The sequence below is a fragment of the Callospermophilus lateralis genome, chromosome 1, assembly GCF_048772815.1.
Source record: "Callospermophilus lateralis isolate mCalLat2 chromosome 1, mCalLat2.hap1, whole genome shotgun sequence".
NCBI classification, from domain to species: domain Eukaryota; kingdom Metazoa; phylum Chordata; class Mammalia; order Rodentia; family Sciuridae; genus Callospermophilus; species Callospermophilus lateralis.
This window is the reverse complement of record NC_135305.1, coordinates 114303563-114321334: the sequence shown is the minus strand read 5'-3', so window position 1 is coordinate 114321334 and position 17772 is coordinate 114303563. Positions and strand designations below refer to the sequence as shown.

General features: G+C 51.1%; 1 protein-coding gene across 4 annotated transcripts in view; it reads right to left on the bottom strand.

Moving 5' to 3' along the window:
- The window catches only part of Grk3 (G protein-coupled receptor kinase 3), a 117816-nt gene that overhangs the window by 83731 nt on the left and 16313 nt on the right, over window positions 1-17772 (bottom strand). For 2 of the 4 annotated variants that reach the window (XM_076837120.2, XM_076837131.2), the window contains exon 2: window positions 8277-8353. In XM_076837120.2, the coding sequence (XP_076693235.2) occupies window positions 8277-8353 (77 nt within the window). Of the gene's footprint in view, window positions 1-8276; window positions 8354-16399; window positions 16421-17772 lie in introns of those variants that run through there. The other 2 variants (XM_076837128.2, XM_076837140.2) reach the window with 2 other exon arrangements.

Sequence of the window (17772 nt, the reverse complement as noted above, 5' to 3'; positions counted from 1 at the left end):
CTAAAGTACAAAACACTACAGTCAATAATTTTGTGAAATATAAAATAGATTGGCAGCTTTGTCCCTTGAAACTGACCAAGGAATCGAAAAATGTTCTTCTTGGGTTTCTTAGTATTTTTGTGGTTTAGTGCACATTTTTAACAATAAGTACCTATGATGTATTGGTGTCCACCTTTATTTCTACAGGGACTGCTCATTGGTAAAACTTAAATTACTGACCTTGTAAGGCAGTAATTTAAGTTTTACCAATGTGTTCTTTTTTTATCATAAGACATAAACTGTTGTCTTCAAAGCCCATGGCAAATATAATGCTTATGCCTTGGCCCCAAAGAACCAAATATAATTGATGCATTCTGTCCAGGTAAATGTTCTTTTAAATCATACCAAAGATGGACTGACACCGATTAAAAAAAAAAAAAAAAGTTAAGAAATGAAAATGAAAAGTAAAAAATTGAGAAGAATTAAAAAAACTAGATTGGAAAGAAGTAAGACTGATTTTTTTCAAACAAAATATAGAAAATTCTACGGAACACACTCCCGCAAGTACACACAGAGAGAACTTTCCAGAACTAATAAGCCAGTTCAGGAAGATCACTGGATTCAAGGTTGCTTCTACAAAAACTCATTCTATTTCCATGTCGTAGCAATGAGCAGTCAAAAAGGAAACTAGGAAAACAGTCCCACTTCCAGCAGCATCAAAAAGATTCAGATCCTGCTGGGGGCTGGGGCTGGGGCTGGGGCTGGGGCTCAGTGGTGGAGCGCTCGCCTAGCACGCAGGAGGCCCTGGGTTCGATCCTCAGCACCACATAAAAAGCTTCAGATACTCAGGAACAAATTTACTAAGACAGAGAAGACTGAACTACAAGGCAGAAGGCCTGGGCCACAGGAGGAAGTGGAGCTGGTTGGAGTTCACGGACTGGAAGGTTTGACGGCGTTGAGGTGCTGATTCTCCCCAGATGGCTGTAAAGATTCAAGTCAACCTCGGTCAGAGCCCCAGAACCCTTTGTTTCCTAGAAATTAAAAAACTGATGCTAAAAAATTCATATGGAACTCAAAGGACCAGAATAGCCAAGCTTGGGGGTGGGGGAGGACACCGTGGGGATTGTCATTTCTCGATTCCTGAGCTGGCCCGAAAGCTGTGGTAACTGACACAGGGAGGACCTGGCATGAGGCCAGCCAGGCAGGTAAACGGCTCAAATTGGGAGTCCAGTGATAAGTCCTGACACTTACGGTCAGTTACTTTTCAACAAAGATGACCAGACGATCAATCCGCTGGGGAAAATGAAATCTCCTTTGACAAATGCTTTTCAGACAACTGGATACCCACCTGCAGAGGAAAGGCCACCTGAGACCTCTGCCTCAGGCTGTGGGTAAGAAGTTACTCAAAATCAACCAGAGACCTAAATGTACAAGCTAACACGAAGAACAGAAAAAAGCTTTATGCATTTCAATTAGGCAGAACCCTCTTTGGTAATGACCCTGAAGTATGATTCAGAAGAGAAAAATGTATAAAGTGAACTTCATCAGCATTAAACCTTTTGTACTTCAAGTCACCATTAAGAAAATGGAAATGAGCAGACACCACGTGGAAGGAAAAATCTGTAAGCCACATATAGGATAAATAACAAGAGACGGAGGTAATCCCAGGTTTCAAATGGGCAAAAAAGTTGAATAGACACTCCACCAACAAAGTACTCAAGTGGCTATGAGTGCAAACATGTAATATCACCATTGTGAAGGAAATACAAAATAGACCACAGGGAAACACCAGGTCACTTCCACTGGACGGCTGCAGCCAGAAAGAGCCGATGCCCAGTAGCCAGAGGATTTGGTGCCTGGAGCTCTGGGGTCTGATGGTGGGAACCTGAGCAATGTGGTCATTCCTGGAAGATCAAAGGCAAGTTGCAAGCCTGCAGTTGCCCTCCCAGGTGCACAACCAAGAGAAAGGAAAACATTTTATACACAAAGTAACTTGTATGCAAATATTCACAGCAGCCTATTCAAAATAGACTGATTGTGGAAACACAACTGACTGTCCATCACCTGGTGAACAGATCAACAGGTGCTGCGGCCACACAATGGGATGCCACGCCGCAACAAGGGACGTGGCACTGACACACTTGGTGGAGGGACACACCTCCAAAAGTTCAGGCACAGAGAAGGGGGTCAGACACAGAAGACCCGGGGCCACAGCCACCTGACTCCATGTTTATGAAATGCCAGGAAACCAGATCTACTGAGGCAGAGAGCAGAGGGGCGGCTGCTGGGGCTGAGGGTGGGGCCGGAAGTGACCACCGTGGACAAGAGGGGTCCTTCTACAGCATGGAAATGTTTTAAAATTGTGGTGATGGTTGTGTAGAAATTTAATAAAAATCATTAAATCCTGTAATCACAATAGATGCATTTCACAACACAAAAACTATATCTTGACATATCTGCTTTTTTTACCAAAAGAATCAGTTTTTTCCTAACAAAAAAATTCAGACACCAAATTATTTCACACAAATTCAAAAAAGATGAACATTCAAACTCTGGATTAAGTTTTGGAGCCAGTGTTATAAAATGCAATGCCTCCCGGGACAGCAAGTCGCATAATGTTTCATTGACATGATGCTCCTTCCAAGGGGGAAATATCATGGGCATACTTTGCTTATTAAGTATCTATTTTGGAGTCTCCTTATGATTTGAAACATCCTCCTTTAATAGGAGTGAAAATGGAGACAGAGAAGCAAACTTGGCAGTCCCAGGCAGATGGATGTATCAGATGCCTGCCATGTGCCTCCCTCGCACAGGATGAAACCACTATTGCAACATCTTCTGGGAGAGAAGAGTAGCAAAATAATCTGAGCTGTAACTGATAAGTTGATTTTACGGTCTGTTCAATAACCCGTATCCCCTTAAAACCATCCTCTCCATGATTCAAACTGAGAATGTTTAGAGGTGTGAGTTTTATTAACAGTGAATTAGGACTCAGCTTGATTGACATCTGTTAAGATGTATGATTTCTGAACAAGGAGAAGCCGGGGGACAACAGTAGCTCCTGTTTAACCCTCTGTGTTGAATCCTGGCACTTTCTGCGGCTATAGTTGTTTATTACTCTGTAAAGATCACAGCAAACTTAAGACACTCAAGAGCAATATCTCCTTCGCACCTCTCAAGGCACGGGTCAGAATCCGGGTGTGCTGCACGGGTGCCGCAGGTCTGGGTTCTTACCTAGGAACTCCAGGCTGCTCCAAACTCACTGCAGCCGCTGGCAGCCTCCCTGGTGGCAGGACTGAGGTCCCTGGGGATCACCGTCACTCCTTATGATACCACTTCCCCTCTCCTGCGGTCCCCCGTCTGCAAAGCCAGCAGCAACTGGAACCTGTCTTCTGACCTGCTCTTCCAGGGGCCACTTTGGGACACGCCACTGTTAAAGGGCTCGCGAGAGCAGAGGAGCCAGCAAAGACCAGGAGCTTGCTTACAGGTGCACGGACTCCTCCCTGGGGCTCCTCCGCGGCTCCCAGAGTACCACCCGCGGGCAGCGGCCATCCTGCCCACAGGGACCTTGCTGCGGGAATTGCGTACAGCCACCTGAACAGCCTGACTCAGGAGTCCCAGCAGCAAGGGCAGGAGGAGCAGGACAGTTAGAAAGCTCCCTAAGAAGGGGAGGGAGACACGAAGCAGGGACAACAGGGTGAGGAAGAGACGGGACCCCAGGCCGACCCTCCCAGATGACGGGCCCTCAGGTCAGTGGACCAGGGGGGGCACAGCGCAGCTCAGCTGCCTCCAGACCCAGCCAGTCCCTCTCCTGTGCGCACTGGGCTGTGCTGGACTGAGGGAGGGGCATCACGGCGGGACCCCGGGGGCCGTATTTGGACCCAGATTAAAACCCAAAAGTACAAGGATATTTTTAAGAGCATCAGGAAAACTTGAAGATAAACTCAGTGTCGCACTAAGAAGCCTTGGGAACACTGTGGCTGGGTAAAAGCGCTGGGGTGACATAAGGACGCGTTCCTGGTTTTTGGAGAGGTCACTGGGGCTGATGTGCTATACACAGGTCAATAGCTTTGAAGTGTTTTAGTGACCACACAAAAAAGACAGAATGGACAAAACAAAGATAAGTAAGATGTCGAAAGCTGTTGACTCTCGGTGGCTTACATTAATATGTGTGTGTGTGTGCGCACACGTGTTTATCCACACTCCGTACACGGGTGTGCACACGTGGGCTCACTGCTGCAGTCCGCTGTCGCGCCTGATGAAAAGTTTTGATCAACAGTTTGAAGAGATTCCCGCACAGAGGCTTGACAAGAGCCGGGGCTCTGGGGACCCACGTGTGTCACTGCCACTCCCCATGCAGTGCCTTGCAGTGGGCACTGCTGTAGTCCCCCATCCACAGATAAGGAAAGGACAGAACAACCGCTTCAGGACGCGGCCAACAGACCTGCCAACCACCGTGACTCCATCGGGCGTCAGAGGCAGGGGACTGCAGGTCCTGTAGGCCTGCACCTCACAGAGCAGGTTCACGGCCAGCGCAGAGGCCGGAGGGCAGCCTCCAGGCAGGGGACAGAGGGGAGACCAGGGAGCCAGAGAGGGGTATAGGGGAGCGGAGGGGAGAGGCTGGGGAACATCAGGAAGGACAGAGGGCAGGGAACATGCTGGACTAGAAAGACGGAAAGAAGAGCTGGAGGGTCCAACAAACCCCCAGGCCTCCTTCCTCTCCTCCCCAGCCCGATGCCAGGCAGAGGTGGAAGGCAAAAGGACAGGCCAGACAGACAGGACACGTGATGCCAGGGCAGGGTCCACCCGTCACTCGCCCCCTCTCCAGTCCGCCACCATCTTTCCCTGTAACCACGGCCCTCCAAGTTGGAGCTCAGCTTCTCCTGACCAGCCCCAAGCTCAGGAACTGGGAAGGAGGAGAGGGAAAATCATGCATAGAGGCCGACTTTTTTTTTTTTTTTTTAAGAACTTGGCCAAGATAAAACTCCTGCCCCATCAGTGAGAGGAGAACCCACGAGGCCTTCATCCCCAGGAGCTGAGGCTGGGCACGTTGACCTCAGACACTGACCTGTGCCAGGGAGCCAGGCTGTGATACCAACCGTGGAGAAGACACGTTGGGGGCTGGAGGTGTGCCGGGGGCACAGACGGGGTGGGGGGCTCAAAGGAGAGAGAGGGACAGAGGACACAGAGGAGGAGCCGGCCCTCAGGGCACTGCAGAGTGGCAGGTGCTGGGGCGGCAGCCTCACCCCCGTCATCCCGTTGGGTCTGAACGGGGAGCCTCCCTCCTTCCACAGCAGCATCTATCCACAGGCCACCAAGCAGGAGCAGCCCCAGCGTCCCTCAGCTGACACGGCACAGCCACACCACGGGGGATACTGGCCTACAGAAAGCAGCGGAGCTCTGGCGCAGGCAGACCCAGGCAGACAGGGAAGGAGTGGCACAGGGGGTCGCCGAGTCAAAAGGCCACTTGTGCCGCATCCCACAGAGGCAGGAAGTGGATCAGTGGTTGCCAGGGGCTGGGCCGGGCAGGGGGACGGGGTGAGCCCAGAGACTCTTTGGAGAGTGATGAAGATGTTGTAAAATCTGACGGTGGGGCCCTGTGCTGCTGACCCTCCCAACTCGGGGAGCTGGGCACGTCCATTGGGGTTGAGTTCACGCTCTAAGAAATGCATCTCGATAAACCCTCAAAGAAATTTGCAATTTTTGACTAACAATAGAGGGATTATTACTTTCCCTTCCCTTGCAAAGGTTTTTAGTACAAAATCAGAAGCAAAAAAGCATTTCACATAGATGAGAGTAAACCAAACACCAAAAAATAATGAGAGAGCAAACCGTCCACCTCCTCTGCTCCCGGCCATGACCTGAGGCACAGGGTGAACTGGGTCTATGCAGCGGGGACTTTAGCCTGCCACGGGCCCCCCTCAGAGCCACACTGCGCCTGCGTCTCCACCCCCGCCCCCATAGTGACTCTTTACCATGGGACTCTTTAAAAATCAAGGAGAACTGGGATCGGAAGTCACGTCCCTCCCTTGAGTCAGTCTACACTCTCTCGCCTGCAAAGAAAGCCCAGAAGGATCTGGAAGAACCTGTGGTCTCACAGAGACCTGGCAGTGTCCATGACTTCTGGGGACAGAAGTGCGTCACCCTCGCTGCCCAAAGAGGAGCGGTCCAGCACCTCATGCAGACACCAACCTCCGCGGATGCTGAAGTCCCGTTTCCACATGAAAAGGCACAGGATCTGCCCGTGAACTCTGCCCATCTCCCAAGCACTCTGCACCACCTCTAGATCCCTTAAACCATGTGAATGCTCTGGACACGGCCATCATGCAGAGTAGTTAGGAGCCTGACTGTGACACTGTGCATCTATCTGGGGCCCAGACACGATTGGTGATATTTTCCAGCCGTAGTAGGGAGATCCATGGATGCAGAATTCGAGGACGTGCAGGGCTGACTCTATACACAAAGGGAGTTCCAGGGCACTGTGATTTCTTCGAATTTTAATAAAGTCATTTCCTCCAGCCATAAAATAATTTAAAAGCTGAGACACACGCTCCCCAGCAAGCCCTCCAAGTGGTGTGGTTGGCAAGCCAGACACAGGGGGCAGGAACACCCAGCACCCCGCCCGCGGCCGTGCTGACTGCACCTGCAGACCCGGGATCAGCCTGGCCGGGGTCAGCGCTGCGGGCAGCAGGGCTACCAGGAAGGCCCCCGGCAACCCAGCCCTGGCTGAGGGGGAAGTGTGTTCAGGAAATGCACGGACAGTAGGAACTCTCTACAGGGACCGAAAACAAGAAGGTGGCAAAAAGGCTGTGGGTCTAACCCGACCGGAGGACAGTGCCCGTAGGCAGACCACCAGCTCTGGGAGGTGGACGAGCCCATGTACCTCATGGGCTTGGAGGACTGTGGTCACAGGGAAGGATAGTGGCGGTTGGGGGCTTCACCAGCCCTGGAACGCCACACTACAAAGTTCCCGAGCAACCCTGCCTCCCTGAGCACTGTTAGTGAAGCAGAGCACCCCTGCACCCCAGGACGCCTGCACCATGGCACCTGGACACCCCTGCACCCTAGCACCCCTGTGCCACAACACCCCTGCACCCCAGCACCCCTGCACCACTGCATCCCTGCACCCCAGCACCATTACACTCCTGAACCCCAGCACCCCTGCACCAGAAGAGACCAGCGCTGGCTAGGATTGGGCATGACCAGGAAGAGATGGTCCCTGACCTGTGTCCATACAGGTGACGTCCTTGTGACCCACAGAGTAGAAAGTTGAATGACCTGCAGGGGTAAGAGCAGCGCAGTGGTCCTGATGATCAGGAAGTGCATAAGAGACCACCCACCACAAAAACCGATGGCGACCAGTGACAGAGCCCCACACGCTGGAGGAGCCAGCCGCCCTTGGGGAGACGCGTGCCAACCGCCACCCCCCCCCGCCCCCCGCGGCCATGCAAAGCCAGCAGCAGGAGAGCGGCTGAGGATCTCTGGGCGGGAGGGAGGGGATCCCCACACCAGGGCCCAGGGACCCAGAGAGAGCCTCTTTCCTGGCTACCAGGGGCCCCATCCTTTGCCTGGACAGCGGGAACTTCCAGGAGCAAGCTGCGCCCTGCAGGTGCATGCCAACCCCCCCCCCCAGGTGTTTTTGTTCTGATAAGGGCTCCAGAGAACAGGAGCCGCTCACACCAGCCAAAGTCGCCACTCAGTCTTCCAGCGACCTACTGTGAACTCTGCTGACGATCACCTCACTAGATGCTTCCCGGTCCCGGGGTGTCCTGTCCCCCGACTTTGAATATGCGATGCACGGAGAAGCCTGATCTTGAATTAAGCATGCCCAGGAGTGTGCGCACCTCTATCGAGATGCTGAGTCTTCCCAGGGTGCCCAGGGACACATGCCCTCTCTGTTCAGGGAGACGCACTTTGGGAAGTACCCAGTGCACCCCTCACATGCTGCAAGTAATCAAGCTCTCCGCCCTTCACTTCCTGGCTCTGCTTATCAGCTCTGCCTCCCCAAGAGGTGAACCTCTGTGTTCAGCTCCACTTTGATTTTGGGCAACCAGCCCCCAAGGAGACTTAAAACCCAGCTGAACTAGTCTGTTTCCTAGCAGCTCATTCACAGGACGTGTTATGAGAAACGCAAGTAAGCATTAGGCCCCCAACTAGGTGCACAAAATCGCCTCCATTCCCACCAATAAATAGCTAGGAAGGCTACAGAAGCGCCAGGGGTTATATCTGTGAATCACACAGCCCTGGCTGACTTCACCACTGCAGTCACCGCAGGCCACGGGAGCAGCAGGACTCACCGATTCTCTGATTGAAAATCTTGTCGAAGGTGATCTCATTTCTCTCCTCGAGATACTTCTGCATCACGTTCCGGATACTGAAAGAGAAGACGGCACATCTTTAACAACACGGACCTCACCGTGACAACCATCCCCAGAAGGGAGCAGGGAGGGGGCCTTCCCAAGACACTCGCTTTAGGGGAGACCCTTCCTGCTGTCACAGGGGCCGGTGGCATGGCTGAGCAGATCAAAGCCAGCCACATGCTCTCCCGGGACCGGAGGCCAGCCTTCCAGGTGGAAACTGAAGACCCTTCGCCCTCCAAAATAGTCTATGTGCCTGTGTGTGCACACACACCAACACGCACACACCAACACGCACACACCAACACGCACACACCAACACGCACACACCAACACGCACACACCAACACACACAGCCCTGGGCGCACGACACACATGCACAGGTCCTGCTTGTCACCTATGAGCTTCTTTCTGCAACAAACGTTTCACATATATACAGAGGAGCTGCTGGGTCACAGGTGTGCACCACCGCGCCCGGCTGCGTTGAAACTTAATGTAGAACAGAAGCAGCGAGATGGAAAAATGGAGAAGGGATGGATCATTCAATAAGTGAACCTGAAAGTGTTTATTCAGATGGAATAAGGAGAAGATAGAATCTCCAGTATCCAGACAGTGGAAATGAACGATTCAGCATCACTATTAACACTGACTAAGGTGTAATTCAAACATAATTAAATGTACATACAGTGTTTATTGTTCGATGAGCCTTCACAAATACACCCTTGCAACTACCCTCCTACAGCAGGTACAAAACCTCCCAACCCCCTCCTAGGAAAGGTGCCCCTTTGCGGCCACTTCCCTGTATTCTAGATCCACGCAGCCACTGGTCTGCCCTCTGTCCACACGGGTTACGTGCTCCGGTTCTAGACTTCTAGGCAGAGGGCAGGATGCCAAGGGTCTTCCGTGTCTGGCTTGCACCCGTCGGGAGTGAGCTTCACCCACCTGCTGTGTGCCACCCCTCAGCCCCTTTCCATGGCACACAGCGTGCTACTCTGATTAGCCCACAGTCGATTCATGCATCCGCCTGTTGATGGACATCCGCGCTGCTTCCAGTGGGGAGCTATCAGGAATAAAGGTGCCTCGAATATCTATGTATTCATCAATTTGTGGGTGTGCATTTCCATGTCTGGGGAAAATAGCCCCAGATTGAAATTGTTGGTCACGTGGTGAAGTGGTGTATTTTACATCATGGGGAGTGACAGGACCACCTCTGTTCCAGGAGGGGCTCCTACTTTATATTCCCATCGACAGTGCAGGACGGCTCCAGGGCTCCGTGTTCTTGCCAACACTTGGGTTGCTCATCTTTTTACATTTAGCCACTCTGTTGAGCATGTAGCACTATTCTATTTTAATTTGTCTTTTAACTTGCATTTCCTTAATGGATAACAGCAATGAGCGTGTTGGTACATGATTCTTGGAATCCATACACCTTCTTTTATGACGTGTGTAGTCAAATCTGTTGTCTTTTAGTGGAACTGATTGCTCAGTGGTGAGACGTCTTTATGAAGCCTGGCGAGAAGGGCTATGTCAGATTCCGTGATGCTGATATTCTCTCCCAGGTAGCGCCTTAGCTCCCCATTTTCCTCAGGGAGTCCTACCAAGAGTGGGATATTTAAGCTCTTCCGTGGGTTTCTTGGTTATTTCTTTGTTGGACACTATGGTAAGAAGCCATGACACCCCAAGGTCATGAAGATTTTCATCTCAATTTTCCTCTAGGAGTTTTAGCTTCTACATTCAGGTCTAATTTCCACGTCAGACTAAGGCAGGAATCGTCATCTCTGGTCTTTTTATAATCCCTAAGTGTCCCAGGGTCACTTGTTGAAAAGGTCGTCCCTCCTGACTCAGTCATCTCGGCCCGCGGTTGGTTCAACACCCAGAACCTGCAGGTCTACCTCTGGACTGACCCGTGGCTTTGATCTTCAGGGGTCTCCTTCCATAACCACTGTATCGCCTGAAGCGCTGTTTTGCTAACTTCTTAAGAAGGTGGATTGACAGATTCAAATATTTCTAATGCAAGTGTTTAAAGCCCAGGATTCCTTCTAGGCACGGACTGAGCTGCACCTCATAGATAATGATTCATTCTATTTTCATTTCCTTTCAATTCAAATCATGTTCTAATTTCTCTTGGTCCTTGTTCCTTGGCCTGTGTGGCTCCATTTCCAAACACGAGGAGACTCCCAGTCACCTTTCAGTCACTGGATTTCAGTTTAGTTCTTTGGTGTTCACGGAGCCTATGCCGAACGAGTCGGTTCTTTCCAGATTCACAGACGTTCGTTTCCTTGGTTGGAATGGGGTGGGGCTGGTGGAGTATCCGTGCAGGTGTGAACAGAATGTGCGTGCTGTCGTGGGACGCACCCATGGGTGGGTGTCAACGGGGTCCAGCTGGTTGATGGTGCCCAGAGATTTTTCCAGGTTCTCACTCATTTCCTGTGTCCTCCTTGCACATGTGACTGAGTCACCCAACTGCAGTGGTGACGCTGTCCACTGCTCCTTCTGATTCTGTCTCTGGCATCGACTTTGCAGCCGTCAAGCGTGTAGGCAGTTGAGGCTGCAGTGCCCCTGTCAGTATGGTGGCCGGGGACACCTGGTGAAGGGCAGGTCAGCCTGCTTCCCCAGCGGTGACTCGGGTCACTCCGGCGAGTGTCCACATGGGGTTGTCGCTGTCTTTTTTACTTTCCAGTATCTCTATTTGAAGGGAGAGCTGAGTTCACGGCACGTCTGGCGCTCTCCCTACCCACGGCCACCTCTGCCGTTTAGCGGAGGTGTCTACACCGGTTGCAGTTAATGTCATCCCGGCAGGTTTGGACAAGTCCATTATCCCACCAATGGAGTTCCCAACTGTCCTTCTTCTCTATAGCTTTCTTGAGCTATAATTGATATAGCACATGACATTGTAAGGGTGGCTTAGCCGGTTTCTATTAAACTTATGTCACCTCAATTCAATTTTGGGGGGAGCTACCAGGGATTGAACTCAGGGCCACACAACCACTGAGCCCCATCCCAGCCCTATTCTGTATTTTATTTAGACTCAGGGTCTCACTGAGTCGCTTAATGCCTACCTGTTGCTGAGGCTGGCTTTGAACTCACCATCCTCCTGCCTCAGCCTCCCAAGCCACTGCGCCCAGCTACCTCCAGTCAATTTTAAAACACTTTTCATCATGCTAAAACTTGCCTTGTGCCCACTGGCTACCAACCCCTGCTCCCACCAGATGGTGGGAGCTACCATCTGTCTTCCCTGTCTTCCTTCCATACTCATAAGTGGAATGACAGATGCTGTCTGTCCTACTTGGCTCGTCTCATGTGACAGGATCTTTGAAAGGTGTACCCCGTCTTTGGTATTGCTGGGTGGGAGTCCACGTGTGGCTGTCGCACACCATGACCCATTCACTGGTTAACAGACATTCAGATTGCTTCCTGTATGAGTCATACAAATATAGCCACCGTGGAAGCCCACCTGGAGGTCTCTGTATGGGCCTATTTCTCTTAAGTGGATCCATATAAGTGAGTTAGTTAGATTGCATCATAAACGCATGCTTTGAAATTTTTGAAAGAAACCAACAAAGTGGCTGTGCCATTTCACATTCCCGTCAGCAGTATAGGAGCATCCTTGTTTCTGCACACCCTGGAAAATTCTCCTTATCTTCTGACTGTGAGGTGAGCGCCCCCAGTGGGTATGAGGTACCTACTGTTTTAATTTCCATTTCCCTAAGAAGTAATGATGGTTTGTTTGTTTGTTTGTTTTTATGTGCTCATTAGCCATTTGTCTGTCTTCTTTGGTGAAATATATCCTCAAGTATATTGCCCGTTTGGGGGAGTACTGGTATCTTATTATTGAATTGTAAGAACTCTTTATATATTCTGGATATAAACTATTTTTCATATTTGTAATTTTCAGACTATAATCTGTCTTGTACTTGCTTAGTGATATCTTTAAATAGCAAAAAAGTTTTTGAACCTTTTAGGGGGGAAATTTGGAGATTTAAGCCAGGGGTGCTTTACCACAGAGCCCCATCCCCAACCCTCTACTTGTTTTTCTGTTTTGGGACAGGGTCTCACTAAACTGCTGATTGATTAAAACCAAATTTATCCGTATCTCTGTTTTGCAGGTCATGCTTTGGGTCGTCATTATCTAAGGAGTCTTTGCCTGACCTGAGGTAACACAGGTCTCGGCGGGATTCCCCCTGGAGGTCCTCCTGGGCTGCGGGGGAGCTCGCTGTTGGGGGACAAGGGGAGGCAGCCCCCAGGTCCCTCCCACCTCTGGCCGGCTCTGCGCGGTCCTCCAGGACGCAGTCCTCCCGCTCGGCTGCTGGACACTTCATCCACCGGCCGACAGCGAGGCCAGGTTTATGTCTGGCCTCCAGGTTCTGTGCGGTGGGTATTCATGTCAGTTCTTGGTGCCAACGCGGCACTCGGGCGACATCACGGCACCGCGGTAAGCTGGAGTCGGGGAGCGATGCCGGAAGGCGGGCAGGACAGAAAGGGTCCCTCGAGTAATCCTCAGTGACCCGGTCCCCGTGCTGGGTGGTGGCTCCAGGGGAATCTGCTGTATGACAAGCGTGGCTGAGCGGGTGACCCCCGGCCGTGGAAGTGAATGAGCAGAGGGCGCCACTGCCCACCCCGTGTCGACGGAGCCCGGGCCCCGGGGCCGGGACAAAACAGGAGCTCCCTCCAGTGGCGGCAGGACTGTCACTGGGACACTGTGCCTGTCCCTTCTCCGGGAACTCGCCAGGTCACCACACTGCTCTCCCGGCTCGGAGGTTCATTTGGGGCAATAAATCAAATAATGATCAAAAGCATTTTTTTTAAGTCCTTGACCATTGATAAAATCACCCAGGGACGTTTAACCTGCGAGTGACATAGAATAAGGACCGGGTCCTGAGGCTCCCGACCTTGGTCTCTCTCTGTTCGCCCAGTGTGGGCCCCTCTGAGGCCAGGCCGGTCCTCGGCTGTCCTGCTTCTTCAGTGAGTGACACGCCTCATTCTTTCCTGAACAGGTGACAGTTCTCACCTTGAGATGGGGCTTGGCCCTCTCCTCACGGTCACGTCTCTTGGGGACGCTCTTCAAGGCGTGCTCCTGGGCCACTCAGGAGTCCCAGTGGTCATGACTGGCAACTCACTGGACACTCCTTCCCGACTGGCCATGTTCCCCATGCTGACCTCTTAAGGGCCACTCCAGGTAGGCCGTGACTTCCCAGGACCCGCCCGTGTTGGTCAGGGTCTGAGGCACACAGACTCTCACACCAGGCCCCTCCCTGCAGGGCACTGCGACCACCGACAGTGCACTGCGGGATGTTTCCTCTGATGTGCAGAAGCGAGGCCACAGTAAGGGGACTGGCAGGGAGACAGAGAAGGAATGGGAATTCTGTCAGAATAAAAGAAAGATTCAGTAGAAGGACATGGGGGGTGCGGGTGGAGGGACAGGATCAGGGAAGGACAGCGGGAAGAATCTGCTTCCAATGACACACATGAGCACACCACAGTGAATCCCAGCATTAGGGACACCCCCAACACACCAATTTTTGTTTTCTTCTTTGAATACCAGGAATTGAACTCAGGGACACTGGACCACTGAGCCCCATCCCCAGCCCTGTTCTGTGTCTTATTTAGAGACAGGGCCTCACTGAGTTGCTCAGGGCCTCACTGTTGCTGAGGCTGGCTTTGAACTCTCGATCCTCCTGTCTCAGCCTCCAGAGCCGTTGGGATGACAGGCGTGTGCCAACGTGCCCAGGCACAAGACACCAATTTTTAAAATGTAAATACATGGAAAGATCAGTTGAGGAGGGGCAACAGAGGAAAGGCAGAGGGGAGGGTAAGGGTAAGCACTGGAATTCTATTCCACGCATTTGTGATTGTGTCAGAATGAATCCCGATGTCATGCATGACTATTATGAGCCAATAAAATAATTTAAGAGTAAAACAAAAAATAAAAATCTAATCTGGGGCTGGGGCCGTCACTCAGGGATAGCACTTGCAGCACGTGGGAGGCCCTGGGTTCCATCCCCAGCAAAAGAAGAGCCATTGTCTAACCACCCTAGGAATCTGTCCCATGCCTGTATCTCCTCCCTGCAGTTCTTGACCATTACACTCTACTAATAATTTTTTTTGTTGTACTATTTGGTTCCTATTTGCATTTTAAATATTTCACATTTTATTTTTAGTTGAAAAAAGGTAGCTGCTTCCCCATACTACACAGGATGAGTGATTTCATATGTATCTTAGATTTAAGTACGAAGCCTAAAACTACAAAACCTTTTAAAGGAAACAAATGAAAGAATCTTTGTGACTGGGTCAAACAAAGACATCAGACACAACACAAAAGCACCAACCCAAGACAAGGATTGATTAGATTTCACCAAAATGAGAAACTTCTGTTCCTCAGAAGAGCACTTCACAGAATGAAAACGTAAGCCCAGACAGAGAAAATACTGGCAAATCATACCCTGATTAAGGATCTAGATCCAACATATATAAATATCTGTTAAAATTCAAGAACAAGAAAACAAAAATATCCAATAAAATTGGGGAAAATATCTGAATGGACACTTCAGGAAAGAAGGTCTATGGAGGACAACTGGGCACATGGAGATAGTTGACAGGGTGCTCACTGGGGAGAGGCACCGGAAATGAAGTGAGATCCCCCTACACATGCTATTGGAAAGTGTGGCTACAATACAAAGGACCATACCAACTGTTGGCAAGAACACAGAACAACTGAACTTCTCCTGCACGGCTGGTGGGAAGGTAAAATAGGGCACATGCCTTGGAAAAGTGCTTGGCTACATCTACCATGTGACCCACCCACTCCACTCCTGGGTATTTACCCAGAAAAAGGAAACGATGCGTCCCTGCAAAGATATGCACATGAATACGCTCAACAGCTTCATCTCAGATGGTCAAAAACAGGGATCAGGGACTGGGGCTCAGCGGGAGAGTGCTCGCCTAGCACGTGGGAGGCCCTGGGTTCAATCCTCAGCACCACATATAAATAAATAAATTAAATAAAGGTATTATGTCCAACTACAACTAAAAATATATATTTAAAAAAAAACAGGAATCAATGCCAGTGCCCACACTAGATGACGGGATCTGGAAACGGGGATCTCAGGACAGGGAGTTGCTTGGACCTAATAAAGGAAAAAACCATCCACACATGAACAACAAAAATAAATCTCAAAATAATTATTCTGAATTAAATAAGCCAGAGCTCCGAGTCCCAGAAGAGGACACACTGCTTAACTACAAAGAGCGAGGTGCAGGTCTTCAAGGGTGGAGTGGCGCCAAGGTCAAAGCATGTCGGCTCCACGTGTCTTTATCCCTTGCTCCTGGCACAGAGCCCCTGAGACCCCTGGGTCTTCTGAGCTCCTAGAGGAGTGTCTTTGTTCACAGGAAGCCCTTCCTAGCCCAGCAGGGAGGCCCACACCTGTCATCCCAGCGGCTCAGGAGGCTGAGGCGGGAGGGGAGCGAGTTCAAAGCCAGCCTCAGCAACTTAGCAAGGACCTGAGCAATCAGTGAGACCCTGTCTCTAAATAAAATATAAAAAAGGGCTGGGGATGGGGCTCCGGGGTCCAATTCAAAGAGGAGGAGGAGGGAGAAGGAGAAGGAGAAGCCCTATTGAGAACTCTGGAAGGGTCTGGCACCCAGGCCCGGCCCCCTCATCTGTGTGCTGGGAGGTGGGTGGGCTCTCAGGGGGCATGGAAGCCTGGCGCCCTCCGCCTCCCCCAAGTCCCGATCCCTCTCCCTTTCTGCTGTCCCTAGGTCATAACAAAACTCATCCAAGCCCGGCGTTTGCCCAAGTTCTATGAGTCACTCAGCGATGGCCCCACGAGGACCCTGGGGAAGCCTGCATGTGAGTCAGCTGGGCAGAGGCAGGGGACACCAGCAGCCCCTTGGGAGGTGGCCTAGAGGGCAGTGGTCTCCTGGGACTGAGCACTTCAGTCCTCTCACAATCCGCTGCGCTGCGGGTCAGCCAGCTGGTGTCACAGAGTCGAGAACTGGTGGGACACCACACAACACGCTGGCTACCTTCATTCTGGTGACACCTGCCCCGTGTGGATCGGACTCACCCAGCGGTGCCCTTGAAACGAGTGCATTTCATCTTAGGTGAACCATGCCTCGGAGAAGCCATTTGTCCGCTGTGTCTGCTGTTGCTGTTGTCGTTTGTGTTGTGTTGTCACTCCATGGAGACCCGATCAGCAAGATCCTGGGTGCGGAAGTCATGTCTTCCACCACAACCAAGTCCAAGAGGGAATAAGGGTGCTGGTGGAGACTACAGGTTCAAGACAGGAACAACAGCAGCAAAGCACATGAGCCACGTTTGGAACTCGATTTACATTCGACATTTTATTTTTTTAATTGCAGAAGCTGGGCATGGTAGCTCAGGCCTGTCATCCCAGCGGCTCAGGAGGCTGAGGCAGGAGGATCAGGAGTTCAAAACCAGCCTCAGCAACTTAGCAAGGCCCTCAGTAACTCAGTGAGACCCTGTCTCTAAATGAAATATAAAAACGGGCTGGGGACGGGGCTCAGTGGTTAAGCGCCCCTGGGTTCAATCCCCAGTATCAAAAAAGAAAGAAAGAAACTGGAGGAATATGAATATGGATTGAACATTTGATGATATTAAGGAAGTGTTTTCTTTCAGCAGAGGCTTTGTATCTCAAAAGAGCTCTTATCTTGCAGGAACACATACAGAGTCGCGCAGATGGAACGATACGCTCGGTCTCGGCATCCTGCAGAGTCATCTCAAGAACAGCGGAGGCCAAGGTGTGGAGGCGGCCAGGCATGGACGGTGCATGGACGGTGCATGGACGGCATGTGCATGGACGGCTGACCCCGAGGGCAACCTCAGGGCCACTCTGCTAGCCCCTCCTCCTGCACGGGATTTTGCCTTCGTTGCAGAAAGCTTGGAAGAACCAACTTCTGGCCTCTGGACTCCAGGATCCTAAGTTCTTTACCCTCGTTCCCAAAACAAAGCACAGGTGTAGCACAGATGGGGACAGGAGGGCCAATGTATATTTGAAAATGAACACGGGAAAAATAAAAGAAAAAGAAAATGAACAACAGCCCCCCCACCCATCGTGGCCTGCTGGGGGTCCTGCTATGTGAATGGATCAAAGTAGGATAACATTATATCGTAATGTTTAAAGCCTTTCTGTACCACGGTGGCTGCAGACCAGCCGCCAGACCTGCTGTCCAGGCCAGGGGAAGGTCTGCTATTGGACTTGGACTTCCTTCCCCTCACGAAACCACAGGATTCATGGCCTCATCAGATAGCCCCACGGTCAAGCCCCCGTGTTCCATGTGAGGCTGAATTTTTTAAAATTCTAATGTCTCAAATAAAATGCATTTTAAAAATATTTTAAAATGCTCTATTGCCTTAAAAAAAAAAAGAAAGAAAACATAAGAAGTTAGGAGAAGTTAGGCTGTGACGTGCGGCCAGGAG